Source organism: Euleptes europaea, chromosome 10 (genome assembly GCF_029931775.1).
Source record: "Euleptes europaea isolate rEulEur1 chromosome 10, rEulEur1.hap1, whole genome shotgun sequence".
Classification (NCBI taxonomy): Eukaryota; Metazoa; Chordata; class Lepidosauria; order Squamata; family Sphaerodactylidae; genus Euleptes; species Euleptes europaea.
The window spans coordinates 72693622-72713930 of record NC_079321.1 but is presented as its reverse complement, the minus strand read 5'-3'; the positions used below and the strand labels follow the sequence as shown (position 1 = coordinate 72713930).

At 43.9% G+C, this 20309-nt stretch overlaps 1 protein-coding gene across 1 annotated transcript; it reads right to left on the bottom strand.

Moving 5' to 3' along the window:
- Positions 1-269: 269 nt before the first annotated feature.
- Positions 270-18329, bottom strand: SMPDL3A (sphingomyelin phosphodiesterase acid like 3A). Its single transcript, XM_056856221.1, has 8 exons — positions 18206-18329; positions 10532-10745; positions 9048-9192; positions 6627-6723; positions 5887-6065; positions 4623-4803; positions 2066-2190; positions 270-587 (listed from the first exon to the last, which is right to left on the bottom strand). The coding sequence occupies exons 1-8, from the start codon at positions 18327-18329 to the stop codon at positions 270-272; spliced, it is 1383 nt and encodes a 460-aa protein (XP_056712199.1).
- Positions 18330-20309: the final 1980 nt, after the last annotated feature.

The following is a 20309-nucleotide window of genomic DNA, read 5'->3' as shown; positions in this document are numbered from 1 at the left end:
AACATACTGAGCGATTTCTCCAGTTGCCCAAATTGATGCAGTGCCAAAACTTGAGGAATTTTTTAGAGGTGCTTATAAGAACAAAAAAAGTATTAGTTTTTATCTTACAGAAATGCTAACAACGTATACAAGGGACTGTTTCTTACCAAAATAATTATTATTATTTAGTTGTTGTGGCCTCTAACTATGCCATGGCATAGGGAATGAATAAACTGTTGTTCAGATGTTACATTTAAAGGACACCAGTTCCTTAGAATGGACATTACATTTTATTCATACTGTGATGTATCTTCATTTCCAATACAATCTGTATAAGAGGTGAGGTCCAAACACTTAATCGCACAGAGCTGGGTGACCCTACAGTGCTCTTCACAGAACTTGTTTCCATCATAACTTACAAAGTAGTTGTTGTAATACTTCAGGAACAATTTGCTGTGTGGTGCACTGAGCCACTTTACCATTTTATGTAGACTTTCTGGCTTTAAGTCCCCTATCCCGTAAGCTTTGGTCATCACATATTCAAGTTTCCAATTTGATTCATTTTTCATGTTGGCTTCTGTGAGGTTCAAGTAAAACTGCCAAAGATCCTAGAATTAAGAAAAAACAAAGCATGCACCATTCTGTCCCTTGCTTCATTAAGTTTCTAGAGATGATGTATTGATTAAGAAGCCGTCACTGCCTATTATTCACAAATGAAGAGAAGGGTCATGTCCCACCACAAGACATAAACTTCTAAACCGGCTGTACACTTGCTGTACCTAAGTACTGGGGGAAGGGAAAGGATGGGAAGACAGAGTTAGAACTGGAGTCAGACTACACTGTTGAAAGGGGGCCTTGCATTAGGCTAAAAATAAATATCTCAAATACAATGCACACCAGTATAACCAAGTGCTATGACTGTGATACAGATATGAAACTAGATCTAAAATTCAAAAATTTTGAAAACAAACGTCATCATGCCAATAAAGTTGACTGAAACTGAACTGAAAACAAAAGTCAAGTTTCTAGCCATTATAGCTGCAGAGATATTCTTGAATGCATGTAGACAGTGCCTGCTAAATTCTAAGCAGCCAGCAATGCAATGAATAATTTCAAATAAACAGCAGTGGGATTTCAATACTCCTTGACCTCTGCTCATAGCTAGCAGAACCATAATCTAATTTTGCAAAATAATAATTATACATAACTTAGACATAAACATACAGTTTTTATTGGTGCACAGCTTAAATGGCCTGGTGGTGGAGGAGGCAAGAAGAGTACAAACAGCCCCAAATATATCTGAGAAAAAAACCCGTGTTGGAAACATTAAAAGGAGTGCAGGATCTGCTGGGGGGTGAGTACTGTTAAAGAGGCTTTAGGTTCAATTCTCAAGTCTTTTAGATCCTCTGCATTGGGGTACTACTGCCTCCATGTTGGAGGTTATTCTTTGGGACGTTCCCCCGGGCCAGCGTAGGTGCCACTTTATTCCATGATAAGGTCATGCCAGTTTCTAAGGAACTTTGGCCCCCTCTTCAGGAATGGGCTCAAAGGATGGGATTTGACAGACCTGCAAAAATGATGGGCATGGGGAGAGAGAAAAGCTAAGACAGAATAAAAAAGAAAAATTAAATGAATGCTGGATAGTTATAGGAAAGAAAATGCACATTTAATGCACTTATTTTATTGGAAGAATTTATGTATTTACTTTCAATAGTGGCAGTTATGGGAGAAAAGCGCCTGTGTGGATGATTTTGGGGAGGAATATAGCAGCTCTAAAAAAGACCTGAGAATGAGGAGGCAGTTTAGGTCTCAAAATGCATTGAGATTTTTCCTCCACCACTTTATCCACAGTCAGATATTGGTTTTACATCAGTCTATATACGTTGTGCGTTATCTCCTCAGTGATTTAGAGATGGTAATAAATTAAAAGAACATGGGAAATGACAATTTGGACCAACAAGCACTGCATTTTCCTGTAGTTTTAGCTTCTCCCACTCAGAGATAGACAGATTCAGCTTTGCAAAAGAACCCTCAGTTCTCAGGGTGTCTATTTTGATTTGACTAAACACTTTTTTTTTTAACTTACCAGGATGCTGTATGAGAGGGGATCATATTGATATAGTCTTACGCCAGGATTGTTGGAATCTACCTGCCATAGAGACTTCACTGGTGTTACAGCAGGTGCTACAAACAAGGAGTTTACTGGTTTTCCTGGACAGCAAGAAATAAATAAATAGTATCTGATGAAGTGGACTTTTATGCACAGGAACAGAAACCACAATAAATGTGTTCATTTTATAAATTAACACAATACTTCTTTTTATTTTTGCAAGCCAAAAAGAATGGAAGAGGCTGGATAGAGAGAAGAGATTAAGCAGGAGGTGGTATATATGTATTTATATGCAACTTCAAAAAGACAAGTGCAGAATATGTTGTGTGGGGGTAGAATATATTCAAGAGAACAAACATATGCTTAGGTTTAAATATTAGAACAAATATGCCTTTACCTGGCACATTATTAAAAAAAACTATATGGAAGAACAAAACTAGCAAATCCCAAACTGCCATCTATGATGTGGGGGAATGCTTGACATTTAATATATTGATGCAAAATCTCTGAAGAAAACATTTGGGATTTCAAAGATTTGGACAAAGAATTTAGAAAATGTAATAATTACAGCTTTCTAATGTCCTCCCCATTCTCCACTGTACTAATGCATGACAAATCGCCTTTCAGTCTGTGCTAAACAGCACACACACACAAATACTCTACTGGAAGCTGCTGCAATTCACACAGTCCCTGAAACCTTGGCCTTGATTTGCATCTCAGTAGCCTTCTGGGGAGGCAAGCAAGGTCTCACTTCCAAAGCTATCTTTACAGAACCTTTTTAAAAAGAAGTCTGATTTTTTTTATATTCTTCAAAGAAAATATAAAATCTCTCTCTGTAAATGTGTGCGTGTTTATAAATATATAGAAACAATATTAATATACCATGTATCTTTCAAGAACAAGAGGAGCAGAGCTAGGGTAAATGTGAGGGAGAAAAGGGAAAGGACTAAGGATGCTTCTCTCTGCCTTTGTTCCCCCTAGCTTTTCTCCCATATTTTCTTATGGGTTCCCACTTGTATATTAAGGTATCTCAGGATGTGCCATACAGTCTTGATTATTCTGCATGGAGAAAAATATTTAGGTAACAGATTTAGAGTTTAATGCTTTGTGTTCTAAAATTTCTTTCTTCAAAAAAGAAGACTCTGGGGTATAATCTGTAATTTTGAAAGGTGGATTTTGCCTTATCCTCAACAATACAGGACAAATTGCTGGCAAAGACTCTCTTTTCCCCTCCACCCTCACTCGCTGCCCCAGTCTTAATTAATTTTGAAGCCTCAGGGAGCCCAGAACAGAGGCACATTAATGATGCTGGAAGCACACAAGAAAAAATGAGAATGTCTAGCTATGTTGAGAACATTCCTTTGACACATTATACAATAGGAATAGGCCAGTATAATTTGCCATTGTGGAATGAAAGAGTAGAGATTTTTAGAGAGCTACCACTGTTTTTAAGTGATCAAATGCAAACCTTATAAAGCTGTTCTGGGTTGTGCAAATAATGCACAACCCATTTCAAGAGCAAAATATGATCTACAGAGCTCCTATTAGAATGAGTTTGAAAGAATCACAGAACATATTACACCAATCTGAATTTTCAGCTAGCTGATATAATTGGTTACTCTTCAGCAAATCTGATTCACGCGAGTGAAGTAATTAATTAGTATTAAAAGAATCCAATTTTCTATTCACTCACAAAAGTATTTCAAGTGACATTTTAATTCTTTTTTGCTTTGGTGATGGTTTGTGAATATCCCAATTTAACTAATTCAGATTTTGAAACTGAAAACACACAAGGAAGCCGGGAAATGTTAACTTTTACCTACCATACAATTACTATTTTACCATCATTTAATCACCCCAAATGTATAACAAAGGATGGGTCAAGTACATTCTGAGTCATCTTACCCTACTGGGTGATTTTGAGAATACGGCTTTATATATCTAAGAGTGGGGAAAATCATTTGTTTATTACACTAAAGCTGTAATCCTAAAGGGGGGAGGGGCTGAAGCTCCTTAGGAGCTGTAACCCCGCGGTGGCGTATGTGCCCATTTAACCTGGGATAAGGGGCATTTATGCCATCCTGTGGGCAAACATTTGGGGAGCCACAGAGCTGTGCTGACCCCCGCTGCCAGTGCATCCACGCCAACAGAGACTTCCCGGAAGGGAAAGCCCACACCAGCATTGGAGGTGTTCCCAGGGAGTTCCTGGGGTGGAGCTGCCTTTAGGCAGCTTCCTAACCCCTTCTGCCCCGGGAACGCTCTCACTTGCAGCCCCCTCTTTTCTGGTGGCGTAGCCCCATTGATTTCAATGAGAGAGTTCCCTATTTTTTAATATTTTAAATAGTTTAATTTTCTGTTTGGCGGGAAAGCCTCTGAGGAGGCGGCACGGCTGCGCCACTCCCGGCAGCTGTGGATCTACCACGCCCCTCAGGATTGGGCTGTAAGATCAAAATGAAGAAAGCAGAAGAAAATATTTTCCAGTCTGCAAACCATTAAAACAGTCAAGAAAGAGACCTGCTATAAATATTATTACCCTGTTTATCCAGAAGAATCATGATGCTGTCTCTGTGAGTGTGTCCAAAAAACTGCCCAGCAATCACACTGCTGTACCTGCGAAAAATCTCTATCAACCTCTCATTGTAGTATTCCCTTATGGCAGTTGTATTTCGAACAAAAGGCAGATAACCTACCGGCACATGTCCTATCACATATACCTGTGGGATCAGAATTATAAATATCACAAAAATGCATAGTGTGGTGCATGCTTAAAACAGATGCTTGTCATATGCTGCTTTCTGATTTTGTATTCTGTTCAGGAAAATACTACATTTGCAAAATAAACCCAGTGCTGCAAGCAAAATCAGATGAAGCGTGGGCCTGGAAGACTGTATCTACAGTCTCCAGGATCAAGCATGTCCTGGCCCAGATCCAATGGTAATTTGAACAAGGGATTATTTCAAATCAAAGAAGACTGGGAGAGGCCTATCTCAAGAAGGTTGGAGAGAGACTCTGCAGCCCATCATGTGTTCCTACAAGCTGGTGTCTGACTCTGATGAATAAAATCAGCTTTGGTGGTCAGAGTGTGGGTGAATCTCACCACAGATTTATTCTTGCAGGCTGAGTATCCTCCAACTCTGTGGTGAGATTCACCCACTCTCTGACCACCAAAACTGATATAATGATAAGTAATATGAGAAGAGATGGAAAAGGTTCCTTCCAGGTTCCACACTAATCACCATTCAAAGTGAACCCTACTCTGTGAGATCTGTTGTGCTATCTATTAAATGGCTGTCAGGACTGAGGCAGCCAGGTTAAACTCTGCTTCCCTATTCCTTTTTGGGCCTATCAGTATAAATGGGCTGCCATCAGGAAGTCCTGTGTGTATGGGTGAGAATGGGGAGGATGCTGGTTCCCTTACCACTTTTTTTTCCCTTTTGTCATCTGAAATAAAATTCCAAGGGTTTTGAGGCACATTGCATCTGGGCCAAAGTTGGAGCGCCAGCACTATTTTTCAATTAAGGAATGGTAGTATCTACAATTTTTCATATTTTCCAGCTGTTCTTCTCGCCAGCTGGTTCCACAAAAGAGACCTATGGGCCTTACAGGTTTGGAGACTGCGTTTCTCATAAGCTCCCTGGATCATTAGATCCAGATATGGCATGCTTTCCACACACAGCAGTGGAAACTAAAGTCATCTTGTTCAAAGACCTTCACCAAGTAAAATCACTTATTGATAGCTTTCTTTATATGAATTGTTGTTCTCATGTAATTACTGTTTATATCAAAATTATCCCAACCTTTTCTTTGTTCTGATGAGCCATCTCTAGTATGTGTTCCAGCCATTCTAGTTGGTTTGCTGGATCAGTCATATTCAGCGTCACATTGTTGGGACTATAGTACAAGACTGTATTTAAACTGATTATCCTAAGTGGTGGTGAAGTAATGCTGCTCTGAACTGTTTGTGTATAAAAGCCACCTGTAGAGGAGAAAAGATACATTTAAAGAAAGATTGCCAAGCAGTTGTCTAAAATTCTCAAATAATTCTATAAAAATTCAAGTAAAGATACTGAATTTTTTGGAGACAATAAATTCCTGAAATGACATTTTTTAAAGTTACTCTTTGATACACATTTTCATGCTGGATAGCATCATGCTTTCACAAGTCCCACTAATAAAATTTTACTGGAAGGAAGGCCAAGAAGGTATAATTGATGTTCAAATCTAGCATTTAGACTTCATCAGAATATCTCCATATTTCTGGAAAAATATTTAATAGGCAAGAATAAGCTGCTTAAAGTAGGAATTGCTAGCTCAATTTTTATGTAATCTATTTTACTTTGTAAATTAAGAGTCAGTCCAAGGAAAGCACATTTTCCCATCCTTAAAGTTCTTCAGCAGATACCATGGACTGCAATTTGATTTTTTTGCCCTAATTCTTGTAGTACCAAGTTACATTTGGGAACTAAATTAAAATAATGCATTAATTGTACATATAACAGCAACTATTCAAAGCATGTTCTCTTATTGCACATCTTACCTTTCCTCAAGGTGCTGACCGCTTCATCAGTAAGCCAAGGTTTCCAGAAATCTGCTACAGCACTGTAGACTTCACTGACAGATGCAGGCAGCTGATCCTATAAAAGTACAGAGACTCTCCCAAAAATTGTGCTTTCAAATACAACTTATTTAAACCCACCTGGGTTAAAAGTGGCCACCATATGATTGACATACAGGTATGCAAAGTGTTGTACAATAATTGAAATCGGGTCAGATTTGGAGATGCAGTTTGGCTAGGATTTTTGTATCAGAGAAAAATAATGGTTTTCAAATTTACCAAGCCTGCAATTTAAAAAGCTTTTTAACACTTAAGGTAGACAGATCATGTAATACTAAGTTAGGACCAGTTCATATGTGCTTAACCAAAGGCCAAAAAGTGAGCTGAAAGTGCATAAGGGAAATCTGGGAAGATGGCGAAGTTGGTTTTTCAATTGCTTCATCACTTCTACAAAGCCCAAGTTTTCAGTTTAGACATATGATGTACCAAGCAAAGAAGAAAAAGAGGGGAAGCAAAGAAGTGCCACCCGAATGAAAAAAACAGAAGGTGCAACCTCAAAATAAGAAACAATCTATGTAAAACATATATCTAACTCTTAAATATTCCCCCATGCACATCAGAAAGATCTGCAAGAGGGGTACTCTGGGCTAAGATACACATTTCTGCAAGCATATGAGAAACTCTGTGGCGTTTGCTGAAAAATACCCAATGTCAGGCCTAGCCTGTGCAGTATACAGAGAATGCCAGGCATGATCTAACAGAGGATGTTGTGTTATCTCCAGGTGCCGGCCAAGGTCGGCTCTACTGCCAACTATTTGTTTTGTCTCAATACTCTGTGGGAATCTTACCTCAGTGGGAGGGGGGTTGCCATGGCATCCTGAATAGTTCTGTGCTCTCTGATATAGGTCCTGCACCATGCTTTTAGTTTCCATTAGTGCCATCTTGACTCTTAGCTGCTGTTAACCTGTAGATCTTCCAATAAATCAACTCTCTTTTGGACTACTCGTCTGTGGATGTTTGTGGATGTTTGTTTATGGGATTATCACGGGACAAGTGCTTACACCCAGTGGTTTTTTTAAAAAAATATGGGAGGACTGTTTTACTGTGTGCATGTGTAGGTGTAGCAGAAGTCTGTAATTTGTAGTGTATACAAACTGGAAAACAAACATATATATTTGGCACATATTAAGGTAGTATACATGCAGTTTTCCTACAAGGAAGTGACAGCCATATAAAAAACTAATCTTGCTGGCACCAGAAGATGGCATGTTTGGTCATTTGCTTTGAACCCAGGACTGTAAAGGTGTACAGGGCCCAACTGCAGCAGCCACTCCCACTTTGCCTAGAATACACAGGAAGGTCAAAGGCAATTTGGGGGAAAAAAAATCTCTGTCTGCATGTCTTGCCTCATTAAGGAGGCCTTGCCTAAGGGCCCCCCAAACTCCTGGATCCTGTTATGTTTGCTCCATAATCAAGCAGGCTCAACTCTTTGAGGGTTATAACCTCCATTCAGCTAAAAGTTGAACATTCAATCACCAGAAGTCTGTCCCGGCCCGCCCACCCTCAACTGAGGTGAGGGGAGAAGAGCCAGGGTTTGCTGTGGCCAGCAGAAGGGAGGGACCAGCCAGCCTCACTTGGTGCCCTTGAATGCTGTGTCGCAGGGTGTGCCCACCTCCACCGCCCCTCTTTGAGCCCTCTTGCATTGCTGGTGAGCTCCTTGCATTGACAGAATATGCCAGCCTGAGCAGAGCAGTGTGATAAATTCCATAATGTTTAAGCACCAGAACATAAATACCGTATTTTTCACTCCATAAGACGCACTTTTTTCCTCTTCAAAAGTGAGGGGAAATGTCTGTGCATCTTATGGAGTGAATGTGCACACAGAGCCGGCTGGGAGAGCTGGGAGGCGGGCGGGGAAAGCCGGCTCGCGCCGTTCCAGCGCGCCCAGCCGGCTCTTTGTGCCCTGCCCGCCTCCCAGCTGGCCGTTGGGGCGCGCAGAGCCGGCTCTGTGCGCCCCGCCCGCCTCCCAGAACCGACTGGGCACGCTGGAATGACGCGAGCCGGCTCTGTGCGCCCTGCCCGCCTCCCAGCTGGGAGCTGGGCAGGGCGCACAGAGCCTGCTTGCGTCGTTCCAGCGCAAGCGGGCTTTCCCCACCCCAACGGCCAGCTGGGGGGGGGTGTCTTATGGTGAGGTGTCTCTAATGGAGTGAAAAATACGGTATGTATAGTAAAAAGGCCAACAAGTGATTGAACGACTGAACAGTACTCAGCACACCAAACTAAAGGCTCAAGCTACAATCCTATGCAAACTTACTTGGAAATAAGCCCCAATGAACTCAGTAGAGTATAGAAGCATAAGATGAGGCTGTCATGCTGTTCACACTCTTGAAAACTGAATCTTACCTGCGGCCAGTAGTCATGATTTCCCAATGCAGGGAAAACTTGAAGTTCTGGAAAGAAACTTCTTATGGTAGAAGTCATGTTACCAATAATATCAATGACCATTTTTGTGGAGAGTTCTTTCTTTGGAACATGAGGGGGGCTGTCTCTTTAAAACAACAACAACAACAACAACAACAACTCAGTGTTGTGCCACAAAATGGCTGCACAGTTATTTCAGAAATACATAAAATTATTTGTACTATTTCAATACTTCAGTCAATTGAGTGATCAGTTACTAAAATAAAATAGTTTTTTAAAAACAATGAAACATGAAATGTTTTCATACATTGCACAGATTGTTTCGTGGTTGACCGTGCCCTTAAAAGGAACTTCAGGCCTTTTGAAAGAAATCTAGGTTTTAAGATAAGCAAATTTTAGTCCTCTCTCCCTGCCCCAGATCTCTGCCATCTAGCCCACAACAAGTAACATTACTAGCCCTTCCATTCTTCCCTTCTTGCAGGATTTGTAAAAGAGTAGAAAGTAGTATTTTTATTTAAAATGTCTTTCTCCCCAAAAGCAGAACATTTTAAAAACATTAAAAACAGAATAGTCCAGATAAAATCAGAGACATCTGCCTTTACCTACCCTCAAAATCCTTGCTAAATACCTCCACTTTACAGAGTCTCTTTAAAAACTGTAAGAATAAATGCTTTCCTGAGCCATTCTGGGAGGTCACTGTATAAGGATGCTGCTTTTTATTATAGTATTTATTGTATTATTTATCATATTTATATGCCTTTCTCCTGGCAAAGTCACAACCCAAGGCAGGTAATAACAAATTGTAGTACACAACTTCCTTTTAAAGAACTCATCCTAATAACAAAACAACAACAACCAGTTAACAGCCCAAGATCATGGATAGCAGTTCTAACAACGAGGAGACTGCAATGGGATAGCAGTTTCTAATGGCTGACTGCACCTTTTTCATGCTCAATCCAACAAGGATATGATTTGAGTTTCTAGTTCTTATCCACCTCACAATAGCATACAAGCCCAGGCCCTTCTCTGCTTTTTCACCAGGGGAAGAGAAACCTTATGATTACGGTTGCCAACCGCCAGGTACTAGCTGGAGATCTCCTGCTATTACAACTGATTGAAGCCCCTCTCCAAACTCTCCCCTCCTCAGGCTCCACCCCAAAAACCTCCTGCTGGTGGCAACCCTACTTATGATTTCATGGCAGTCTCTGCTAAAATGTTGAGCACTGCAAATGCCCTGCCTTCAGTTATAATTTCACTGTGAGATAGACAGCCACACATGCCCAGATCATACAGTGTAACAATTACCATTCATATGATATTTATGATTCAGTGCAATGCATCTTCAATGTATCAGAGCTCACACAAATTTGTCTTCTATGTATCAGAGCTCCCACAAAGTCACACCGTTTATCAGTTTTGCATAGCTTTCCTCGGAGCAGAGGTCCATAAATTTTAGCTTGACTTACCCTGTCCATATCATAAAGGATGCCTGTTGACCGGAATCCTTCATGTACTTGAAAGCTGACAAGATAAGTTTATATGGCGAATCACACATAAAATCTCCAAACAGGCCAGGGCTGGAGGCGTTCGCCCCTTTGGAAGAGGCACAAACCTGAGTGCGGTTTATTGTCATGTGGTAGGTGGGATCCAAATGTAAATCAGTGATATGCCAGAACTGACCTGTTTTAGAAAATGATAAATTGTGAATTCAATGTGTATTTTCCAAGCAAAATGTCGACTCTTTTGAGTAGTTCTAAAAGTCACATTAGGGGTCACTGATCATCACCTCTGGCTTACAAAGAATGTATTCATTGGACCAGAAACCTTGTTTTTTTGGCAAGCATGAGGTCAAAATGAAGTCTTAAATAAAAAGCTCAGCTGAAATCTTAAAATTATCTTAACAGTTGCCTGGATTTACTTTGAAATTTGTAAGCAAGATATTCACTATTAGATAGCTGTCCCTCACAATTCGAATAACACATGCCCGAACCAATTGATTTCCTCATTTTCATTCTTTTTGTTTTTCCCTGACTTGATCAGGATTCATTTAGTTCCAGCACAATAGCAGCACAGTGTAACTAGTACGGACTACTGTGGTTCTACTTTGTTCTCCAACCACCAGGAAAGGTTTGTTGAGGTTACTAATGGCTCTAGCCAGTTTATCCCTTTTTACCTCTCCATGGCTTCTATCTTAGCAATACCTGCACAACTCCTACCTCCACTATTTAAAAGATGGGCTGTCTAATTTAATTTTCTTTTTTTTGTTTTAACTGGAGGTTATTGCCGCACACTTTCAAGTAAATGCTTCCACCTGGCTACACCCACTGCTATTTAAATCAAAGAAACAGGATATATGATCCTGTAAGCATTGGAGTGGCTTTCTAACCAGTACCTTTTAGAATTTCCACCCCCCCTCCCAAATTTCATTCTAATTCAGAGACTTCTGTACCATCCCATAGGTGTGAAGGAAAAAGGGGTGGAAGTGGTGTAGGGTTGCCAGCTCTGGGTTGGGAAATACCTGGAGATTTTAGGGGTATACTGCCATAGAGTCCACCTTCTAAAGCAGCCATTTTCTCCAGGTGAAATGATTTCTGTTGCCTGGAGATCAGTTGTAATCGTGGGAGATCTCCAGCCACCACCTGGAGGTTGGTAACCCTAAGGTGGTGGAAGGGTAACTGTGAGTTGTTGAGTGGTTATGAACATAATATTGTTTGTGACTCTTGAGAAAGATGGGGATGGTGGGCAACAGCAGCAGTGAGGGAGATGAATCTAACCTGAAGTTGATCAAAGAGAGCATTTTGGGCACTATCTAGGTTCCAAAAGGGGAGAATGGAGAGTGGTGAAAGTTTATGTGAAGGTGTGTGTGGGGGGGAAAGCGACAGGTGAATGCAAATCAGAAGGCTTGCTATGTAGTATGTGAAATTGGAGAAGTTGTTCAAACCATGACACTGCATCTAAAGAAGCAGGCTCTAGTCCATAAAACCTTATACTGCTGCAACATACCAACATGACAACTCCTCTTTTTCCCTAATATCTCTTTTGCCCTAGTACCCCACCTCCCCTAGCTTTTTAAATGGCATAAGACAGGCAATTGTAGAGTAAATGAACACAATATACAGAAGGCAGAGTACAGCCTCCAGGCATATGTAACAGTAGGTAGGTTCAGACAGTGATCTTATTTGGGGTGTTACTTGGGTTATCAACCTCCAGGTGGTGCCTGGAGAGCTCCTGGGATTACAACTGATCTCCAGACAAGAGACCAGTTCACCTGGAGAAAAAAAGGCGTTTTGGAAGGTGTACTGTATGGCATTATACCCCATAGAAGTCTCTTCCCTCCCCAAACCCCACCCTCCTCAGGTTCCACCACCAAAATCTCCAGGTATTTCTCAACCTGGTGCTGGCAACCCTAGGTGTTACAAACATGCCCCTATTTTCATCTCTGAAATGGTTGGAGGAAGATATCTTTACACACTATGAAGAATTGTACTACCTTATAATTGCAGATTGCAGTGTATTTATTTTGAAAATGGAAAAAAGTCACAAAGCCTGTGGAAAATGAAGGAAACACCTGGGGACTGCAAAACTGTTTCAGAATGACATGAAGAACGAGGACATAATATGGAGAAAAAAGTTCAAAGTTATTTTGCAATTATTTAGACTCACAAGCATATATACCTTGAACAGCAGAGTCCAATTTAATTATAATTAAAAGATATCCTCTTACCTCTTTTAATGGCTGAGTACTTATTTTCTTGGTATGTGTTACACTGTATTTATACCATTGATCCCAGGCAGCAAGAGCTACTACAGGATTTAAAATAATATAGCTACCAACTTCACTAAGAGAAAGGCCTCTAGCAACTCTTCTCCCAGGCCAATTATTAGCCCCCAGAACTATATCAATGATGAAGCTGGGAACAGGCCACACATATCTGAAGGTGAGATCTGATACACAGGATTGTAAAAACTGGTTTAATGTAATAATTTAAGCCATCAGAAAAGAAAGGGTATAAAGAAATGAGAAACATTCAGATATGTCTAGGTTACTTATGGTCATGTTTCTAATGGCCTAGAAAAACTTTCAGAGCTGCTCATAGAAGCAAAAAAAGGACCTGTGTCATATAAAACCTGAACTTCCAGTTCTAGGGCTCTGCTGCTGGACCCCAGCAACCAGCCAGTGTGTTTTTCTGTCTAGTGTTCTCAGGTGATTTGGAAGGTAGGTGACTGCAGGAAACAGCAGCTGTATAAGATTTTGCCATTCAAGTCAGAAGCAGATTCGGTCTCCTTTCCCTGAAACAGAGAGCTCCTGGCTCCATTCTGAGAGGGCCGTTTTCATGTTAACCAGGTGGGCAGAAGAACGGCTTGTCCTCTGTCCCTATAAAAGATCCCAGATGTCCCCAGACTGCAGTTCGAGAAACACTGTATTAATCAATCAGTAGACAGGAAGGAGGAAAGGGAGTTCAGTGCCAAAATAACAGAAACATGTTGTAGGCAGTAATTGTTTGCTTATGAAAGTTTCCAAATCACCCCACAGATGCTTGTCCTGTCTTGCCTGTATGAGTGAGTATCAACTGCTGAGGGTAATAGGACCTGCTCATGCATATATTTTCATAAGGTTGCAAAAACTTTCACAATGTATATTCATCAATTGTGTCTTCCCAAAGATTCCGTGCTACAAGGCCTAGGCAGATAACATTATTTTCAGAGACATCACATTGTAAGTACTCCATTCGAAATCCTCACAACAACCCTGTGAGGTAAGTTAGGCTGAGAGGGAGTGACTGGCTCAAGTGAGTTTCCATAGCAGAGTGGGGATTCAAACCTGGGTCTCCTAGATCCTAGTAAGATACTCTAACCACGCTAGAGTGACAGATAACAAAAGCAAAGTGTAAGCAAGTCACAATCAGATATGGAAAACCCATTCTTCTTGAATTGAGTATATGACAGGAAGCCTTCATTCCTCTGTAGATGACCATCATGTATGATGAATTCATTGAGCAAAGAGGAAGAGCAGGAACATGCCACCCTGCCCATGTGTGATCATCAGCATGTGAGCACAGAGTCGATGCATGTAGGAAGTGCATGCAGGCTCCATCTCCATGACTGGGAATGTTCAACACCATGTCACACATTACACTGAATGCACATACATCCTGCATATTTGCATGGAAATTTAGAAAAAGACAATGTGTGTTTACTTTAAAAATAACTGGGGACCAGTACCTGGATACATATATGGTCTAAACTGCATGTTCATCTGTACATGCGGCAAACATAACATAAGAAAAAACTCTATGTGTGCACTTATTTGTGTGTATAAATTAAATGTACACTGTAAATAGATTGTACACGATTTCACATTTAGAAGGCATACAGGGTTTGAAAAAATGGCATTCCCAATCACAAGGACAGTGCCTACACATGCACACTTCATACAAATGTAGATTCCATGCTCCCAAGAAGAGTTGCTAAGAGGCCTGGAGAAAAATGTCCTGCCTCTTAAATAGAGGCGTGATGTGTGGAAATAGGCAGCTGAAGCTTTTCATGGCCTAGAGCAGGAATGGGGAACCTCAGGCCCATTTTTTGTGGCCCTCGGGAGCTCCGGGGCCTTGCCGCAGAGGTGCGGGATAGGGCGGCCCTCCCTGAGTGTGTTCCTGGGGCCACGGCTTGCAGGGGTGCTGCAGCGCCCTTTGGACCTCCTCTCGCCGACTGACGGCTGTTGGTTGGCGAGAGGAGGGGGAGGGACGCTTCCCCCAAGGTTGCCCCCTATAGCCGCAGCATGCAGGAACGCCGGGGCACACTGTAAGCCCCTCTTGCTGACTGTCGTCTGTTGAGCAGCAAGGGGGGGGGGAGAGAGGCCCGCGGCTCCCGGCGGCAGAGCATGCGTGCAGGAGCCGATCGGGATTCAGGGGGCCTTTTGTGGACTCTGGGTCGGGGAGGGCATGGAGCCTGGGGCCAGGTCATGTGGGGCCGGCGTGTGTGTGTGTGTGTGTGTGTGTGTGTAGGTGGGTGGAGGGGAAGGCTTTTCTCTCTCCCTCTCTTTCTGTCTCTTTCTTTGTCTCCTTCCATCCTTTTTTTCCCTCCCCCTTTCCTTTTGTTTCTCCCTCTCTCCCTTTTCCTCTTTCTCTGTTTTCCTTCCTTCCTCCCTTGCCGATCAACCGCGGGCTGCGCCTCCCTGGCGCCTCGTTTGCTCCGGGCCCACCGCTGGCTGCCCTCCCGCCTGGGGAGCCCTCCAGGCCTTCTCTGCGTGGCCTCCCCTGGGGTTGCCAACCTCCAGGTGGTGGCCGGAGACCTGGCAACCCTAGCCTCTCCCCCCCTGGGAGATCTACACCTGGTATGGCCCCCGAATGATGTTATAAATGTGCAAATGGCCCTTGGCAGGAAAAAGGTTCCCCACCCCTGGCCTAGAGGCAACTCGACATCACAAGCCAGCAACTGAAGTGTGAGAGGGCCATGCTCATGCCTGATCTCTGTCTATGCACATTGGTTTAAATCCTACACATTTTGTCCTGCTCTTCCTAGAGAGGTCTCAGGTTCCCTCACCCATTTTATCCTCACAACAGCTCTGTGAGATAGGTTAGGCCAAGAGAGCACAGCTACCTCAAGGTCACCTAATAGGGTTGCCAACATACAAATCTTAAGGAATTTCCCAACCCATGGTTGGCAATCCTACCCAATGAGCTTTGGGGCAGTGTGAGGAATTAAACCTTGCTCTCCCCATTTCTAGAGAGCCCCGTGGCGCAGAGTGGGAAGCTGCAGCACTGCATTCAAAAGCTGTGCCCACGACCTGAATTCGATACCAACGGAAGTCGGTTTCAGGTAACCTGCTCAAAGTTGACTCAGCCTTCCATCCTCCCAAGGTCGGTCAAATGAGTACCCAGATTGTTGGGGGTAAAGTGTAGACGACTGGGGAAGGCACTGGCAAACCACCCCATTAAACATCGCCTGCCTAGTAAATCTCATGATGTGCTGTCACCCCACGGGTCAGGAATGGCCCCGTGCTTTACCTCCCCATTTCTAGACTGACACTAACCACAACACTACTAAGATACATCAGCAACTGCCAAGTGTGACTGGTTTGCCAAATTTCCGCACGATGCCAATATGCAGCTGCAACAACCAAGGCTTTGTGTCACCCTGCAGACCAACAGATTATGTATGGTGCAAATGTCTGTAGTTTATAGCCCACCTCATCAAACACCTACACTGCTAACGTCAGCATATCCTTAACTGGCGGCATGTTGAGGCCAGAACACGCAACGTTTCTATGCAAAGACCAGGGCCGGATTTAGGTTTGATGAGGCCCTAAGCTATTGAAGGTAGCGGGGCCCTTGATATGTCCAGCTGCCCTTTGTCAACAACAAATTATCGCTGTTTTTTGTGCTGAATAGATGCTATATGGTAATTTGTGGACCTAATAGAAAAGAGCAAGAGTCCAGTAGCGCCTTAAAGACTAACAAACATATTTTCTGGCAGGGAATGAGCTTTCGTGAGCCACGGCTCACTTCTGTAGCAGTAGAAAAGAGCAAGAGTCCAGTGGCACCTTAAAGACTAACAAGAATATTTTCTGGCAGGGTATGAGCTTGCCATAAGTCGGCTGTGACTTGACGGCACTTTACACACACACACATGAGCTGGTAGGGTATGAGCCCTTTTCTACTTCTGCAGACAGACTAACAAGAATATTTTCTGGTAGGGTAGGAGCTTTCGTGAGCCACAGCTCACTTCTTCAGATACCTGATAACTGAAGAAGTGAGCCGTGGCTCACGAAAGCTCCTACCCTACCAGGAAATATTTTTGTTAGTCTTTAAGGTGCTCCTGGACTCTGGCCCTTTTCTACTACTGCAGAAGTGAGCTGAGCTGTGGCTCATGAAAGCTCCTACCCTGCCAGAAAATATTCTTGTTAGTCCACTGGTCCCCAACCCCAGGGGTCCGTGAGAACTAAATTAAGGTCCGCGAAACAAAGTTATAAACCCATAATAAATTAATATTTTCAATTAAAAGTTCTCTATTATAAATATATATATTCAAATATTATTCTAAGTTTAATGGTTAACTAACAGTTATGATTAAAGTTTATTTTCAAATTCTCTGAATTTTTATTTTGAACCTTGGGGTCCCTGCACCGAACAAAAAAATCTTAGTGGTCCCTGGTCAAAAAAAGGTTGGGAACCACTGTGTTAGTCTGTCTGCAGTAGTAGAAAAGGGCTCATCCCCTGCCAGCTCATCCCCTGCCAGCTCATATCCTTGTTAGTCTTTCAGGTTCTCCTGGCCTCTGGCCCTTTTCTACTACTGCAGACAGACTAACACGGCGACCCACTGTGGATTATCTTTATGGACCTAATAGCTATCTAAAGCCGTTGTATTTGCTTTTTATCTTATATTTTGGAAATGCACGTCCAGTTTTTCCCCCCTGTAAATCTTCTGGGGGGGCCCCAAGAGAGCGGGGCCCGAAGCTATCGCTTGTTTCGCTTCGGCGTCAACCAGTGCGGGCCAGGCGAGCGCCGTCGCTTTGCGAGGCGCTGAGCTGCTGGGGGGAGGAGGAGGAGGAGGAGAGGCTGCGTCCGTCCGTCCGTCCGGCTGGCTGGCTGGCGCTCCACACGGGGTTTGTTCCGACTCGGGAGGAGCTATTGGGCGCGAGCGCGCGGCCGCTGGAGCCTCCTTTCTTCCCTGTTCCAGCCAGGATGCAGCCAGGATCGAACGCACGGACGTTCTTCGAACGTTCCAGCCAGGATCGAACGCACGGACGTTCTTCGAACGTTCCAGCACGAACATTCTTCGAACGTTCCAGCCAGGATCGAACGCACGGACGTTCTTCGAACGTTCCAGCACGAACATTCTTCGAACGTTCCAGCCAGGATCGAACGCACGGACGTTCCGTGCGTTCGATCCTGGCTGCATCCTGGCTGGAACAGGGAAGAAAGGCTCCAGCGGCCGCGCGCTCCCGCCCCCAGTGTCTGCCTGGTCCGCCGCCGACCCCGACCCCCCCCCCCCGCGCGCGCCCGGCGCCATCCTGGCGGCCCCTCGACCCCCTTTCTGGCGGGAAGAGGGCCGCCCCCCTGCCGCGAGACCTTGGCGCCGGACTCCCCCCCGACCCCTCGGGCGGCCGGGCCTCGCGCAGCGAAGGGCGTCCCACTCACCGGCCCCGAAGGGCGCCTCGGGGCTCGCCGGGGCTGCGCCGACGGGGCCCCCCCGCAGCAGCCCCCCCCGCCACACGAGCAGCAGCAGGCAGAGGCGGAGAGCCGCCCCGCGCGCCCCCGCCATGGCCGCTCGCCCCCGCGCGGAGACGCCGCCTCTCCCCTGCGGCCCCGACGCCTTTGCCAAACGCGCCTCTCGGTGGTGCCGTCGTGAGGGCGAAGCGCGGCGGGACTCTCCCCTCTCCCCGCCTTCCCTGGCAGCAACCTGACCCTCAATAAACCGCGCTGGGGCGACACGGGAGTTTCTCCCTCGCCGGCAGCTGCCGGAGAGAAGCGTGCAAGTCACTTCGAACAGCTGGAGTCGCTTCGAGCCAAAGGTCTAGTAGTCTCTGCAGAGCTTTTTGCTTGGCTAGGCTGAATGCTAACCCTTCGATGGTAACGCAGGGCAGAATCCTGAATATGCCCTACTCAGACAGGATCCGCCCTTGCTCTTCTGGCTCTGTGGACTCATTAGCCCAGGCCCATTCAGAATACAGAACGCAGAACCTTTCTTGGCCTTCACGGTAACAAAACAAACAGGTAAAGCAGGTAGGGATGGATCTAAAAAAAGAATGAACGCCCAGTTCATCAGTAAATTGTATAATAAACAATTAAACGAGGGTTCCCCTCCTTCTTTCTCCCTCCTTTAGGACCTTGGCCAGGAACTCGGCTACCATTAGCCCAGGCCCTTTCGGAATGCCGCTTTTACGAGGAACTTCGATTGCACTATATTTCCCCCCTTTTAACATACAAATCCAATGCCTCTGCGACTGACATAATGCCTTTTTTTAATAAGTGATAAGGACCCCAAGGCTACATTGTCAGTGGCAAGATTTGTTTCAGTCCTTACATCCCTCCAACACTAGATATATGCTGCTCAAGATCAATTGATCAAGGAGCTTCTAAGGGAGAAAAGGAAGGAAAGGACAAGTCTAGTCAGACAAGCGACTAAAGCCACTCAAAAACCTCCACGTTTCCCCCACCAGGTAGGGCTCGGGAATAGGCAGGGGAAAAAGAACATTTCCCTCACCCCGATCTTTGCATTAAAGCGCTGGGAAAAGCCGGTGGACTTTTTGCCCGCCCTGCAAGTATTCCAGAAACAGGAAGTAGACCAGAAATAAGTCTGACCATAGGCAAAAATTAGACCTTCGTGTTCTCTGTTGTCAACACCCTAACTAATTTGGATTAAAGACTTGCTTTCCAAGTGTGGGGGAAATATCTACCAAGCGTTGTGTGTGTTTGGGGTTTCAGGGAAAATTTCTATATCTTTGTGCAAAGCAAAACGGGGGAAAGTTTAGTAGGTGGATCTCTGGCGCGCCTCGAAAAATTCAATGAGCTGAATTTTTACTGACCCATAAAGCTGACAAATATGATATGGTTTGCATATATGGTACAAATATATGGATGGTTCCGGGCTAGTCTGATTAGTCAGATCTTGGAAGCTAAAGAGGGTTAGCCCTGTTTAGTATTTGAATGAGAGACTACCAAGGAATTCCATGCTCACTATGCAGAGGAAGGCAAACCACCTCTAAACCTTGCCTTGAAAACCCTGGGGTGCCATAAGTCTACTGTGACTTGACAGCACTTTAGACACACTTACAGGTGGGACAAATATCAATATAGCAGAATTCAAGCATTTTTGGAAACTTAAAGCAAGCTCAAAGGTAAAAAGGGACTTTTCTGCAAGTCACAACTACAGATAATATTGGTTTTCTGTTTACTTTTGTAGCTGTCAGGTTTTTTTTGGGGGGGGGGGGATATGGCTCTTCTGTCCTTAACAGCTGCATGACAGACAAATGTAGCAAGTAAAGCTTCTCATATCACTTCCTCACCAATGCCAAGTAAAACTTCATCAGCCAATTTTTTACATATAGATTCTCCTTTTAAAGATACAGGAACCCTTCCAGAAAGAAAGGTGACTGCTAAACAGAAGCACTGAGAATAGTTCTGATTCCGTGGAAGAAATTCAGAAGTTTACTCAAATCAGTAGTATTGCCTAATTCTTGTAAGTCATAATTTTTAATACAGTATTTAACTTTCCATGCAACAGATGTAATGTTCCTTATCT